At 41.4% G+C, this 15,201-nt stretch overlaps 1 protein-coding gene across 3 annotated transcripts in view; it reads left to right on the top strand.

Moving 5' to 3' along the window:
* The window catches only part of LOC135100586 (arrestin homolog), a 178,385-nt gene extending 167,447 nt beyond the window's left edge, over positions 1-10,938 (top strand). For 2 of the 3 annotated variants that reach the window (XM_064003624.1, XM_064003625.1), the window contains exon 9: positions 9,407-10,938. In XM_064003624.1, coding sequence (XP_063859694.1) covers positions 9,407-9,640 — 234 coding nt within the window. In that variant the 3' untranslated portion in view covers positions 9,641-10,938. Of the gene's footprint in view, positions 1-3,121; positions 3,239-9,406 lie in introns of those variants that run through there. The other variant, XM_064003626.1, reaches the window with a different exon arrangement.
* Positions 10,939-15,201: the final 4,263 nt, after the last annotated feature.

Here is a 15,201-nt window from a genome sequence, read left to right as displayed (position 1 = left end):
TCTGTACATCATTTCCACCTGCCCGTGTCTGCCTCTCTACCTGCCTCCCTCTCTGTTTCTCTGTCTTTCTCTCTTTCATTTTACTTTATCTCACTTCTCTGCCCCTTCCTGCATCTGTCTGTCTGTCTGTCCGTCTTCTTGTCTGTATATGTCAAGTCTCTAGCCACGTTCTCTCTCTCTCTCTCTCTCTCTCTCTCTCTCTCTCTCTCTCTCTCTCTCTCTCTCTCTCTCTCTCTCTCTCTCTCTCTCTCTCTCTCTCTCTCTCTCTAAGCACTTTTTTGGGGGGGGCATTTTGTTGTGATTTATTGTTTTAGTTTTATTTATTTAGTTTTATTTATTTATTTATTTATTTTATTTTATTTTATTTTATTTTATTTTTTTTTTTTATGTATAACTGTCGGCGGTATTGCGTTTGTATGTATTCTGGCTGGCTGAAACAAAAATGGCTGCGTATGTGGATTCTGATTCGCCTTTATACTTGTAATTGTTTGCCGAGGATTTATTAAGCTCCCCTTTTGTAGATTCGTCTGGAGCTGTATCGTTAGGCTTTTGTTTTTGTTCTATGTTGTATGCGTTTTGTTAATTAATTCGTGTTTGCCTTTCTTTTGTTGTTGTTGCTGTTGTTGTGCTCTATCTTTTCTTTTTATTTATTTATTTATTTTTTTTTTCTGATGGCGGGTTCATCTTTTTTTTGCCCGTCTGGGAACGTCTGATTGTTTGTGTGTCTGTTGGTGATTCCATAAGAGGCAGATACTTTTTGAAAACTAGTAATTATTGTATTTTTCGATTTTTTTTTTCGGCATATTGACTTTTTTATAAGATTTTTTTTTTTTGTATAATTGCGTCCCTTCTATTTTTTTTTTTTTTTTTCATATCTAAGACATTTTCATAATACTTTTTTTTTCAGTAATTATTATATCTCCTTTTATTACCTCGCTTGCATAATTAATTCTCGAAGGCTATTTTCTAATACTTTCTTTTACCTACTCCTTTTTCTTTTTTTTTTTTTTATCTTCCTGCCTGTCTTGAACCTCCAGCACTGGCATTTCATCAGCTTTGCTTCTTTAGGCACGTGAATTCTTGAAAATCTTTATTATTTCTTTCTATCTTTATTTTTTGTCCTCTTCTCCGACTTGAATTTGGAAAGATTTTAATAATTTCTTTCTTTCCGTCACTCTCACTGACCCGAATTTTTAAGATTTCATATAATTTCTTTCACACTTTCTCATTCTCCTATCTCACGGACATGATTTTCGAAGTTTTTTCTTTATGATTTTCTCACGTTTTGTTCCCATTTTTTTCCGCGGTGACCTGAATTCCGAGGACTTTTGGAGATTTATGCGTGAAATGCTCTTGCTATGTTTGCTCGATGCTGCGTCTTGTCTCTCCTCACCGCGCACGTCTGTCAATGGACCACATTCTGAAACACTTCCGCGTCGCAGATCCACTACATTTATAAGGCTCTAGTTGAAGTTACTCGGGTTTTTAATGGTGTTTTCATGGTTCTACTGACATAACTAACAAGATTTCTACATTGTCAACAGGAGAAACACTCTTGAGAACCCGGCTAATAATTTCTGTGGCCTTTGAAAATGGTTGGGGTAGTGCAGCAAAGCGGTTCAGAAAACGGCCATTTCACCGTCACACTAGCGGTAAACAAACTTTCCTACTCTGTTTCCACGTTTCCTGCAGACACAATAAAAAAGGAAAGATAAGGAAGCCACAGAAGTATACGGAAATCCTACACACACGTTTTTCTAATTTTGTTTTCCTATGGCTTTAGTATTTTTCTCCTTTTTTGCGTTGGTATCTTTTTTTGGGCTTCCTCGTTTGACGGTTCGTGTCTCCCGCCATTCATCAGCAAATAGAAAGGCGGGCTGCATGAATGGACGGTTTGAGGGGAAGGTTTGTCACTGCTTCGTTACTCGCATTCACTGACTTTTTTTTTTTTTCATGCGTTTTCTTTTTTTTATATTTTCATTTTAGGGGAAGGTTATTTATAAACACTATGGGGGAGATGTTTTTATCTCTTATCGACGGTTTAAGGACACGTTTTCCTCCTCCAGACAGTTCTTGGGATTGTTTTTTTTTTCTTTTTTTATACATTTTAATTTTTTTTTTCTTTTGGATTTTTTTTTCAGATTGTTTTAGGGATCTTATTTTTGCTTTTAGACAATTTCATGATGTTTTTCTTTCTTTCACATAGTTGAAGGAAGTTTTTTCTTCTTTTTCTCTCATGAACATTTGCTTTTTATTGACAATTTTGGGGAGACATTCTATTTATTTCTTTTATTTTTCTTTCTTTCGGTGCTCGGTTATTCGTTGTTGGTGTTTTGTTAGTACGTTAGTGCGTTCCTATTAGTCGTCGTGCTGTATTACCCGTTGCGCTACGTTCCGCTTTCCGTTCGTTCAATTAGCGTAGTTTTGGTTCATTCTTGCTTCTGTTTCGCGAAGTTTGTTTTGATATGTTCTGTTTATCGCTTACATTTTTTTGTCTCCTTCATTTCCAGTCTTTGTATGGCTGTTTTGTTTGTGTCTGTTTATCTGCCACTTCTCTTATACTCTGCTTGTCCTTCGATCATGTGTCAATTTATCTTGGCTCTTTGTTTGTCTGTCTGTCAGTCGGTTCATCTGTCTGTGAGTCCATGTTCATTGATATGTACGTATTTCTCAGTCTTAGTTTTCCTTTTTCACATTTTTGTCTGTCTTTCAGTGTCTGTTGTTTATCTTTCTGTGGTTATTGTCTTCTGTGTCTGTCCACTTGTTTGTTTCTGATTATATGTAACTAGATTCTCTCTCTCTCTCTCTCTCTCTCTCTCTCTCTCTCTCTCTCTCTCTCTCTCTCTCTCTCTCTCTCTCTCTCTCTCTCTCTCTCTCTCTCTCTCTCTCTCTCTGTAATACTCCTGCTCAGCTCTAGTAGTACCTGTAGCTAGTCCAGTGAAGACACTTTGCCTTCCTGTAACAGCTACTGATATGAAGTCCTTATATTCTGTCATGTCCAAATCAAGCTGCCGTAACGCCCCAGTAACGCCGAGCATCATTTCCATTTCCCGCTGCGTCCGTCACCCCCGTCACACCCCATCACGCCCCCATCACACCCCGTCGCCCTGTCACGCTGTAGTCACCCCACGATGCCACGGACGCAACGCCACACTCCCAGTCTTCCCCGCGCCCCAAAGAGGGAGAGGAGGGCCGCCCCGGGAGAGCAGGGGAAGCAAAGTGAGGGTCGCGGGGGTGTGGGGGGCGACGGAGGTGGTGGAGAAGCCGGGTGGTGGTGGTGGTGGTGGTGGTGGTGGTCTTGGTGGTGGTGGTGGTGGTAGCGACGGTGGGGATCCAGCGGTGGTGACTAGCTGTCTTCGTTTCTGCAGATATTGCCTCGGTGTGTGTGTGTGTGTGTGTGTGTGTGTGTGTGTGTGTGTGTATGTGTGTGTGCGTGTGCGTGTGTGTGTGTGCGTGTGCTTCCCACCTCCAATGCACAGTCTCTCTCTCTCTCTCTCCTCTCTCTCTCTCTCTCTCTCTCTCTCTCTCTCTCTCTCTCTCTCTCTCTCTCTCTCTCTCTCTCTCTCTCTCTCTCCTCTCTCTCTCTCTCTCTCTCTCTCTCTCCTCTCTCTCTCTCTCTCTCTCTCTCTCTTATCCTTCCATTCCATCTGTCTATCCTTCTTTCCCTTCACTGTTCCCCTTCACAGCACTCGCCTTTAGCACTTTCTAGTATTTCCAGATAAACTTGACGAGTAAGTCCCGCCCCATTCACCCCTCCAATTAGTGCCAGCCAGCCTGACCCAATATACCGCAAATGTCCACCAGTCCCATGCTTTCTGCCCCGATGGTGTGGTCATTTAGAGCAGTTCATGTGCTGAGGGAGGAGGGAGTGAGTTGGAACGAGACTGATCCATCAAGATTATTTGAATAGACCTTCCCCGGTTGTTAGTTGTCCCTTGTTTTACGTCTGTTCCTGGAGGACACACACACACACACACACACACACACACACACACACACACACACACCACACACACACACACACACACACACACACACACACACACACACACACACTAACATCCACCGCCCCCTCCCCACACACACACACACACACACACACTAACATCCACCGCCCCCTCCCCACACACACACACAACCACACACACACACACGTACACACACAGACTAACATCCACCGCCCCCCCCACACACACACGCACACACATCCATATAGTTTTGTGTGATTTATTTTCTGTTTCTTGTACTCGTAAACTCTCCACGCAGCTCTGTGTAAAAATCCGTACTTCTTTGTGCCCTTCCCTGCCTGTCCTGCGCGAGTGTGGGTGTGTGAGCGTGTGTCCTGTGTCCTGTGTCCTGTGTCGTGAGCCTTAGCCTGTGTGGTGCCCCTGCCCTGCCCGCCAAGTGTGCCTCGTGGTCGTCCTGTCAGTGTTGTCAGTGTCGTAGAGTTGAATATTTGTTGTGGTCTTGGCCTGGAGCTGCTGGTGTGTTTCCTTTGGTTACCGTTCGTCTGAGGGACTCCTCTACGTAATTGTGGCGTTGTCTGTTCTTTTGTTCCTTCACCGCGTGCTTGTGTGGCGCTATCCGTCTTGGCGAGCACTGTGTTGCCCTGTAGTGTTCATCCCATACGCTTGTATAGTTTTTTTTTATTAGTGTTGGCAGTGTGTGTTGTAGCTGTGTAGTGTTGCTGGCGCGACACGCTGCCAGAGGCGCTGCTGGAGTGTATCTTGAATCTTTTATTGTCTGTTATTTTTTTTTTCTTTATTGCCAGTCACTGTAAGAGCAGAAGTGAGGTCTACGGTAGTAAGTGGCAGGAATCACCTGGTGAGCATCGGCTTGGAGCAGATCCTTGTTGGTAGCAACATATTAAGAGTCGCCTTTATACGAATAAAGTCTCGTGTTTCGATGAAGTATTACTGGGAATGTGGAGGAGTATCGGCGCGGCGGGAAGGGCGGGGAGGGAGCCGCGGCTTTACGAGTAAGTCCCACTTTCCACGTGGAAATTGGAACTCGATATACAAATTCGTCTCCTGACGCGGGTATTGATGCGAGAGGAAATTCCCGACAAAGCGAGCGTAGGAGGCAGGTAAGGGAAAGGATTACCCTGCTGGAGGGAAAAACAGACGAGGTGCGGCCTGCTCCTTCTGCTGCTGCTTCCGCCGTCAAAGAAGAAAGCGCCCACACAGGTTTAGGATGTGGTAAGAACTTCCCTGGGATGGGATATTTAATTAAAGAGAAAAGGAAGCTGTTTATATACATATATATATATATATATATATATATATATATATATATATATATATATATATATATATATATATATATATATATATATACATATATATATATATATATATATATATATATATATATATATATATATATATATATATATATATATATATATATATATATATATATATATATATATATATATATATATATAGATAGATAGATAGATAGATAGATAGATAGATACACACACACACACACACACACACACACACACACACACACACACACACACACACACACACACGTTACGATAATTAACCGCACACTCAGTGTGGGCCGTGATTCTCATGACTGATCTTTGCTTTTAGCTGGTAACAGTGGCAAATGCTTACACTGAAGAGAAAGTTTGCAGTACATTCTGTATATTGTTCCTCCATTACCAGTGAAGGCCCAGGTCACGTAGCTCATGGTGCAACGTCACGTAAATGACAGTAGAGGTTACAATACACACTTCCGGGCAACTGCCTTCCTGCTGGGCCTCTCATAACATCTTGACGACTTTGTTAAGTAACACTGCTGAACTCGTGAATCTTTTAACATATAGCACTTTATTTTAACATGCACTGAGACCATGGCTGTCCTGGCGGCCAGAACCACGGAGATGTATCCACTGAAGTGACAGCGACGCTTTCTCACAAAGATAACACGCAGACAGTATACAAAAACTTCTTGTCGAAAACAGAAAACACCAGCACTCATTCGAACATAACCAGTGTCTCTTTACAAAATTATACAGTAACGTGATTATAATGGATGTCTTTTTCGATGAATTTTTAGCAACAAAGTCACTCCTTCACCAAGCCTCCTATTCCAACATCCCAGGCCACCGCGCCCCTCGCCTCTCGCTGCCTGGGTCTGGTCCAGGAAGAGAAGGCAAATTTTATTCATAAGGTTTCTGAGACATGACGAGGGGTGCCTGTCAGAGGTGATGGCGGCGGCGGTGGTGGTGGTGGTGGCGCGCAGGTGTGGACGGGCCGAAGAGAGGCAGGAGGTTGGCAGGTGACGGGAGAGGTCGAGGAATGGAGGAGGAATGAAGGAAACCTTTGAAGAATTTTCCATCATATTACACACACACACACACACACACACACACACACACACACACACACACACACGCTACTTAGAAAGTTTTACGTGATTAATTTAATATTTTCCACCACTACCATAACCACAACGACCGTATCATCATCAGCACCACTATCACCATCATCGAAACTCATTACTACTACCACTAGTAATCTACTACCGTCGTCATCAAAACAACAACCACCACCACCACCACCACCACCACCACCACCATTACCAACATTGAGAGTTATTTCTTCCATTACCATCAAGCATAATCTTGGCGCAAATATAAACAAAGTGTGAGGCGAGTCATGGTAGAGAGAGAGAGAGAGAGAGAGAGAGAGAGAGAGAGAGAGAGAGAGAGAGAGAGAGAGAGAGAACTACTACTACTACTACTACTACTACTACTACTATTAATACATATATTACTAATACTAGTACTACTTCTTAGAAACTAAAGCTACTTACTTTATTACTACTTTTTATTATCATCATCACCACCACCACCTCCATCACCACCACCATCACCACTACCACCACCAACCACCACCACCACAACAACAACAACCACAACAACAGCACAAACTACATAATTATAGTTCAGATTCACCCAATCATAATTACACAAGCTATTCATACTACGCATTAAACTTAATATAGACACCATTGGATTCATTCGTGACGTGTTCTCCTTCATTTAAGCAATGCAAGATACATACAATACACTGTTTTAATTCCTGCAAGTGACAAATCAATGTTACCAATGTTAGACACGTAAAGCAACAAGTAGACTGTACTCACAACATGTTGGTATTGATGACGTATTTTCCAGGTCGACAGCATGCCAATGTAGTGTGCAAGTCACCTTTAATAGATTCATGGCAGCCATAGGTATATAAAAATATATTGGTATTCGGGTGAATGGATGGATTGATAAACACGTGCATTCATAGTAAATTGAAAGAAAGATAAATAAGCATACAGAGAGATAGATATATACATAGATAGATAGGTAGATATTTTTTTTTTTTGTAAGAGGGGATCTGGTCAAAGACAACAATATGATAGCAAAAAAAAAAAAAAACACTGAAAATGCAAGATAATTATCAGGAAGAATATCTAAAATAAAGAAAAGGTTGACTGATAGATAGATAAGTTGATCAATGTTCCTTGACTACAAATGCATACTTACAATTAGATGAATAGATAGATTAAAACTTAACTAGTGAATTTGAGATATGCCAAATGTGCGATCCCTTCACTTACTTTGGTGACTGTAAAATCTTTAAGAAGAGACAGCTAAAACACAAAGAAATATATATTACCAGCTCTGCCTGAATCACCTCGCTCTCACCCCACCTTAATTTTCTCGTCCATATGTTGAAGTACGTGCAGAGTTCCTCCAACTTGTGAATGACTCAAAACTAATGAAAATCTGGGCCGGTGAGTTCCTTTCTTCCTGACGACGCCACACTTTCTTTTTTTATCACAATATTCTTAGTAAGGTTCGTGCACGGTGCCATTAAGATGAGGTAATATTTGAAAGCTAATGAAAAAGTTGCGATCTGGGGAATGTTCTATGTTCGGGGATAATGCGTTGGAGATTAAATGTCTCTGTCTGTTACCAAGAACCGTGACTGACAAGAACACAGTAGAAGATTTGTTGAGGAATTCCAGGGCAGGAGTTCTGGCGTCACGTTTTCTTACTCTTGTTGTCATCGTTTTCTTTGCTTTTTGAGGTGGTGGTCGAACGGTCAGCACAGGGGAAGAAATTATTTTACAGGCTGACCATACTACCTACCTTCTTTTTTTTTTTTTTTTTAGTTTAGTGGGAGCAACAACGTAGCGGAATTTTTTTCCCCCATTTTTTTTTTGCCTTTGGCTGACCTCGTTCACTCAGAGATAAAAAGAAAAAAAGAAAAAGAGAAAAAAAATAAAAGTCTTGTAGCCGGTGTCCGATTGGAGAGATCTAGGGTTTATATAATTTTGTGACGGCACCCTCTCATCTCTCAGGTGCCAGACCGTCACCCCAAAAGGTACTGCTAACTCTCGGTACCCACATAAGTGCTAGGCGGACGAAGGCATGGGCGTAAGCAAACTGTCCGTTTTTCCCCTATACGCCTACAGATGCTAATGGCGCAAGACTAAAAGTAGGGAAAACACGTATAATAGAGGAAAAACACGTATAATTTAGAGGAAAAACACGTATAATTTAGAAAACCTCCCCGTCATTTATTTTATTGGTCTAACAACAGTTTCTTCATAGCAGGCCATTCTTGAATTGTTGTTAGGAAGGATTTTGTGTTGTGGCTTATGTGATTCTTACGTTGTCAGTGACGCCGCTGCCGAGAGATTGGCAGGGCGGTGGTGGGGACGGGCGGAAGTGCTGCATATGTTAAAATTGCTGGCTACCCTGGTGAGTGAGGCCACTTGACCCCGCCTCGCTCATGGCTTGCTACTCCCTTCCCTCTCACTCCTCCCTCGCTATCACCTCCAGCAGCGCCAACCGTTCCCTTGCACCGCATCATCACGCACTTCTGGGTTAACTAGTGGCACTTTGGTAGAACGGTGTACAGATTATTTTTCCATGTTGATGTTATGATTTATATTACTATTGTTACTGTTATTATTATTATTATTATTACTATTATTATTATTATTATTATTATTATTATTATTATTATTATTATTACTACTACTACTACTACTACTACTACTACTACTACTACTACTGCTGCATTTACAACCACTGTTACTACTGTTCCTATTATTATTACTATTATTATTATTATTATTATTTTTATTATTATTATTATTATTATTATTGTTATTATTATTATTTTTTATTATTATTATTATTATTGTTATTATTGTTATTATTATTATTATTATTATTAATATCATTATCATTATTATCATTATTGTTATTGTCGTTGTTGTTGTAGTTGTCTTTGTTGTCGTTGTTGTGTACATAAGTCAGTGTGTGTGGTGAGTGTGGAGGGCGCGCCACAGCCCACCCTGACCTGTCCCTCCCCTCCCGCAGGAAATAACAGATGGGGTCCAGATTACTACCTCCCGGTCCATGTTTGACCTCACGTCGAGGAACGGGCGCCGCGAGGCAGCTCGGGCCCGTCGCTCACCGCCCTCCCGCTCCACCAGCGAGGACTCGGGCCGCTGCTCAGACGGAGGCCGACACTACCTCGACCCTGAACGATTCCGGTCCGCCGTCCAGCTCCAGGGGCGGGAACGCAACCACTTGGTGAACTCCGCCTGTTGAGCCGCCGTGTGCCGCGCCCTCATGCCCTGCTGGCCCCTGCCTCGCGGCCCAGCGTCGGCGGGAGTCATGGCGTCGCAGGCCAGCGGTGTGAGCTGACCATTGAATTCGTCTCTTCAAAGGATAAAAATTCCAGTATAAAGAGCCATATAAGTATATCAACATTATCAATATATAAAGAAACAGAAAATATCCATAAAAAATGAAAGTATTCACAGATACGAAACCTTACATTATTTATATTTATCTGACAGATTAAAAATTATATGAATATAATCCATAGTTGAGAAAGTGTTAGGTCAGTTCCCGATGTCTTACTCAGACCTCAGGCACCTGTAGCCCAACACAGGATCTCCTCACCTGTCTTACTGAACCTCCACACGTGCTTTAAAATGGACACAATCAGTGCTGCGAGAGGGAGTCGTCCAACCAGGGGAGGGCGCCGAGAGAAGGACGACAGCTCCCTGGGGGCCCTTCCCTGGTGAACGCTGCACCTCCCTGCCTCCCCTCCATCCTCCTTGGGAGCTCCAGCCTGTCACAGGGCAGCCTGTCTGGCCGCTCTGCTGATAGCTTTTTTTTTTTTTTCATCTCTCTCCCAGCATCCCTAGAATGAAGCTGCAGGAGCGGTGCCTTGCCCACGAGCGCCGTTTGCATAGCCAATGGGATTCTGAACAAAGAATGATGGTAATAACATATATTTCTATTCAGCTCCCAATAAAAGTGCCTGTTGAAAATATTTCAATCCTCTATAACTGTATTATGAATAGAGAACAGCAAGGTATTTATCTACTCACATTAATATATAAATATATATTCACACATCTATAACTTATGGGAATATAACGCCGTGGCGCGCCTCGTGCGGTCTCGTGTTCGTCACCACTCAGTGAAGCTTGAATAGGAACCCAGCGAGCTGAACGGAGACAGCTTCAGACGTGGGCACTCGGGCAGCCCCGCCTCTCGTCACCCAGCAGCTGCGCGGCTCGCGCTCCTTGGTGCTCCAGATGCTTTTGTACACGCCCAGGGCCGCCCCGCGCACGGCTCCCCCACTCCTCCTCGCCGCGGGTTCCCGAGGAGAGAGGCCGTCACAGTATTAGAGTTGATGACGCTAGCAAATTTTACATAGATTTACCAAAAATCAAAACTTAAGGTATTCAAAAGATGACTTTGTATAGCAGTACGCCCATATATTTTATTTATTGGTTTATTTATTTAAGTGCCAATTGAGCGTAACTACTTGTGATTGAGAGTAAAAAAATTGTATGTTTTGGGTTTTTGCTTCCAAAAAAAGTAAGCCAGTATATTACAGTTTTATTATCCTGTGTTGTGTTGTGTGTGTGTGTGTGTGTGTGTGTGTGTGTATGTGTGTGTGTCATTTAGTTTCTTCCTCTTGTTTAATTTAGGGAAAGTAACACACACAAAGAGCGATCTGCACACAAAAAAAAATCAAATAGGTAAATACATAACGTACAACATGGAGGTAAGTGAATTATAGTAGAATAGTTTCTCCCTAAAATACAGAAAAATGAAGAGAAACATGAGCCACGACAGCGGAGAGTAAGCGATCTGGTTTGTTTACATTTTATAGCCGGGCGAGCTGGGACGGTCGCCTGTATTGTAGCAGGGTAGAGTATTGTTATTAAGTGTACAGAACAGCCAGACACTGTCAGGGAAGTCAACAAGACATACTGAACCACACTGGATACTCGAGGCTAGTGGAAAGAACAGTGGAGAGACCTGGTAAGTATTAGATTATAAAATATACGAGTATCTGAACTTATCCTGAAAGCTTCTTGTAATTAACTGGCTCTCATAAGGAAGTCTTGTTAAGCTTAATGGTAGTGATAAAGGCAATAGGGTGCTCTTGGATCTAAAGCATCTTTATGGCAACCTCTCTGTCATTCATATATGAGGTCCATAAAGAATCCATCTTCTATTAATCCCGCCTCGAAAGTTAAGGTACAGCTGTTTTTTTTTTTTTTTTTTTTTTTTTTCTTGTGTGTACATGTTTTAGGTTTGATTATCTCGACTGAATATATGTTTCCGTGCTCATATTCACAGCTCTACGTGGATTCCATGGTGCGGATTCGGTGATTGAAAGCAAGGTGAGGGTTCCCTAACGTATTTTTCTCTCCTTTTTTTCTGCTTTATTAACTTGAGTATCAAAAAATAACGCGAATATAACCAAAAATGCAAACAGATATGTTGCCTAGAAATTAACCATCCAGTGGAATCTGACAACACCTCTCGGCCCTGTGCTAGTTACTCCGTCTTTCCGTGTAATGTACCATGTAGTGACTATTTGATTGATTTTGTTCCGAAGTACTCTACTGATCGTTTTTGTGGTGATACGTAAATGGTGATGAAAATGGTGGAGATGGCGGTGATGGGAAGGATAGCGATGACTACTTGGTGATGTCAGTCCTTTAATGCGTGCGTGCGTGGCTGGTGTTGGCGCATCCAAGACCTTGTGCGCATTCTGCTTTAGACACAAGGACTGGCATGTTAACAAGGCCACCACGCCTCGTCTCGCTGGCCACGGCTCCAATCGACTGAAGGGAACCAAACTCGAGCCCGCGCCTCAGCAAATAACATACCAACAACCAAACCAACTTATACATTCACTTATTTGATTTAGTCAGATTGCGCTATTGATTCGTACACGTCTCTCGTCATCGAAGCACCACCGCTGTTACTGCTGTGCTGAGGGGTTGCCTCTCAGGAAACAGCTCACTGCGTAATTTATTATAGCGCACTCTCGTACAGATCACTCCTTTCTTAGCCCTTTCGCTTCTATTTGAGACATGATTTCTTTTAATTACACGACACTAACACATTTCTCTTCATCATACTGTAATTTCAAATTATTATACTGGCTAGACATTGAAAAATCTATCCTTTTTCATCCATATCTCTTTATTGTCCCTGTAAAAATCGTGTACAGTGATTTTACGTTCAGTCTCTTCCCATAGCTCACGGGGAATGGGTAGATCCACGCCGTCCGTGTTGATTGCCTGCCAAAATCTGGTGGAGGTGCAATGAATTCTTCGGAAAATGGATACGAATGTTCTTCACTTGCATTCCAACAATCCTCTGCTTCGTGGGACATGAGTAGTGATTCAGCGTGCCTTTCTGAACCAGTCGAGACTTCCTTCCTGCCTTCCTTTTTTCCATGCTTCTTTCCTTGCTCTCTTCTTCCCTTTGTACCTTCCTCACTCTTCCTTCTTTCTGTATTGTCATCTTTCTACCTGTCTATCTATCTATCTATCTATATTTCTTTCGATCTTTCTTTTTCTTTCATTCATTCATTCATTCTTTCTTTTTTTCTATCAGTCAATCTATCTACCTATCTTTCTTTCTTTCTTTTTTCTTTCTTTCATCCTTCCTTTATTCCTTGCTAGCCCTCTATCAATATTCGCGTGCAGGGTGGTACGGATACTGACGTAATTAGACAAACTTTCTCCGCACCCTGAAAGTTTAAGAGAGAGAGAGAGAGAGAGAGAGAGAGAGAGAGAGAGAGAGAGAGAGAGAGAGAGAGAGAGAGAGAGAGAGAGAGAGAGAGAGAGAGAGAATGTTTTTTTTTTTTTTTTTTTTTTTTTTTATGTAGGAAGGATAATTGCCATCATTATCATATCATAGTTTGCAATAAAAGAACAATAGCATTACTACTACTACCTACTACTACTACTACTACTACTACTACTACTACTACTACTACTACTGAGATAGGAAGATAGGTAGATGGATAGATAGATAAAGCGATAGGGACGGAATATGTACATTGATAGATAGATAGATAGATAGAGAGAGAGAGAGAGAGAGAGAGAGAGAGAGAGAGAGAGAGAGAGAGAGAGAGAGAGAGAGAGAGAGAGAGAGAGAGAGAGAGTATACCTACCATATCCCCCAAGATACAGCTCGAAATAGCATACTAATTAACTCATAGTACCAAATTAATACTGAAACTATTAATGATTTCCGCCTCTAATTGCTTTGACCTTTCCATCAGTCCCACGTGACCTGGGAAACAAACATTGAAATTGGACATTATTTTCCACCGACAATAGCAAGAATAATTAACAACGCACGGGTTTACTGGTGGAAAAAAGGAGCTAATCCGTCACCGGTACTCTTGGTTTAGGATTGAAAGTTTGAATCAGCTGAGGGCAGAGAATGCAGGGAAAAGTTTTGCCAGTTGACTGATATTGACTGTGTGATACTTGGTGCTTCGATGGTTTTATTATAGTTAGCCCTGAAATAGAAGGCGCTGCAGTACTTGGGAAGTTTTGTGAAAGTGAACTTTGGTAGACAGAAAAGAAAAATAAATAAATAAATGCATAAATAAAAAATAAAAGTTTTATTTAAATAGCCACTCCATGATTTTATAATAGATAGCACTGAATTACTAAATTGCATTACTGAGGGACGCTTCTGGATAGTGAATTTTGACAGACGGAAGAGTAAAAGGAAGTTAAATGATAAAAGAAGGAATAACTGAGAAGTTGTTATAAAGAGAACTGAAAAGCTCCACATCATAATGTTGCGGAAATTTTAGAATAATGTGTTTTGACAGACAGAAGAGCAAAGTGAGCATAAATGATAAAAGAAATGAAAAGAAAAGATTTACGATAGTGAATTTTGACAGACAGAGAACCAGAAGGAAATTAAATAATAAGAAAGAACAACAGAAAAGTCGTAGTAATGGAAATCACTGAAGAAAAAAAGCTACACTTTGCAATGTTGTGAAACGGTGAAGATAATAAATTTTCACAGACACAAGAGCGAACAGGAAATTAAACGCTAGAGAAGAAATAAAGGAGGATGATCATGGAAAACACTTGATAAATTGTTCAATGTAGTGCTCAGCTTAAATAGAATGAATCTGGACGGACGGTATTGAAAGGAGATTAACTCATAAAGAAAAATTTACAAATAAATCAATGTATGTAATATTTTGAATCTCCTCTCTGTGCAAATCTATAACTATCAGTCGCTTTCATGAGAGGCTCTGAAAAAATACCAACGTTCGACTGAAGCCCCGGAGATAAGTAAACACACAGACAGGAATGGAAGGAAAGAAGGAGCGAATAAAGAAAACAATGAATGCTCGTATTAAATAGTATCTGTGGCAACGCAAAGCAGGCAGAACACTTTGGAAGGGAAAACTCTGGGAACAAATTACCTCTCGTAGAATTACAGAAGCGTGTAGAGAGAGAGAGAGAGAGAGAGAGAGAGAGAGAGAGAGAGAGAGAGAGAGAGAGAGAGAGAGAGAGAGAGAGAGAGAGGTTAGAGATGAGTATATGAGGAAAAAACAGACAGGTAAATAGACATGAAGACATATGAATAGAAAGCTAGGCAAACAGACAGTAGGACAGGCATGCAGAGAGGCAGGCAAGCAGGACAAGAGGCAGACTAGATGGCAGGCAAACAGGATATGCAAGCAGGAGACAGGAAGACAGAAAGACGACCAGACAATCAGATAATTAGACTGGAAGATAAGCAGATAGACAGTGAGACACACATATAGACAGGTATATTGACAGACAAGCAGACAGGAAGGAGAGCAA

The sequence above is a fragment of the Scylla paramamosain genome, chromosome 5, assembly GCF_035594125.1.
Source record: "Scylla paramamosain isolate STU-SP2022 chromosome 5, ASM3559412v1, whole genome shotgun sequence".
Lineage (NCBI taxonomy): Eukaryota > Metazoa > Arthropoda > Malacostraca > Decapoda > Portunidae > Scylla > Scylla paramamosain.
The sequence above is the reverse complement of the archived record's forward strand: the minus strand, read 5'-3'. Positions and strand labels throughout refer to the sequence as shown.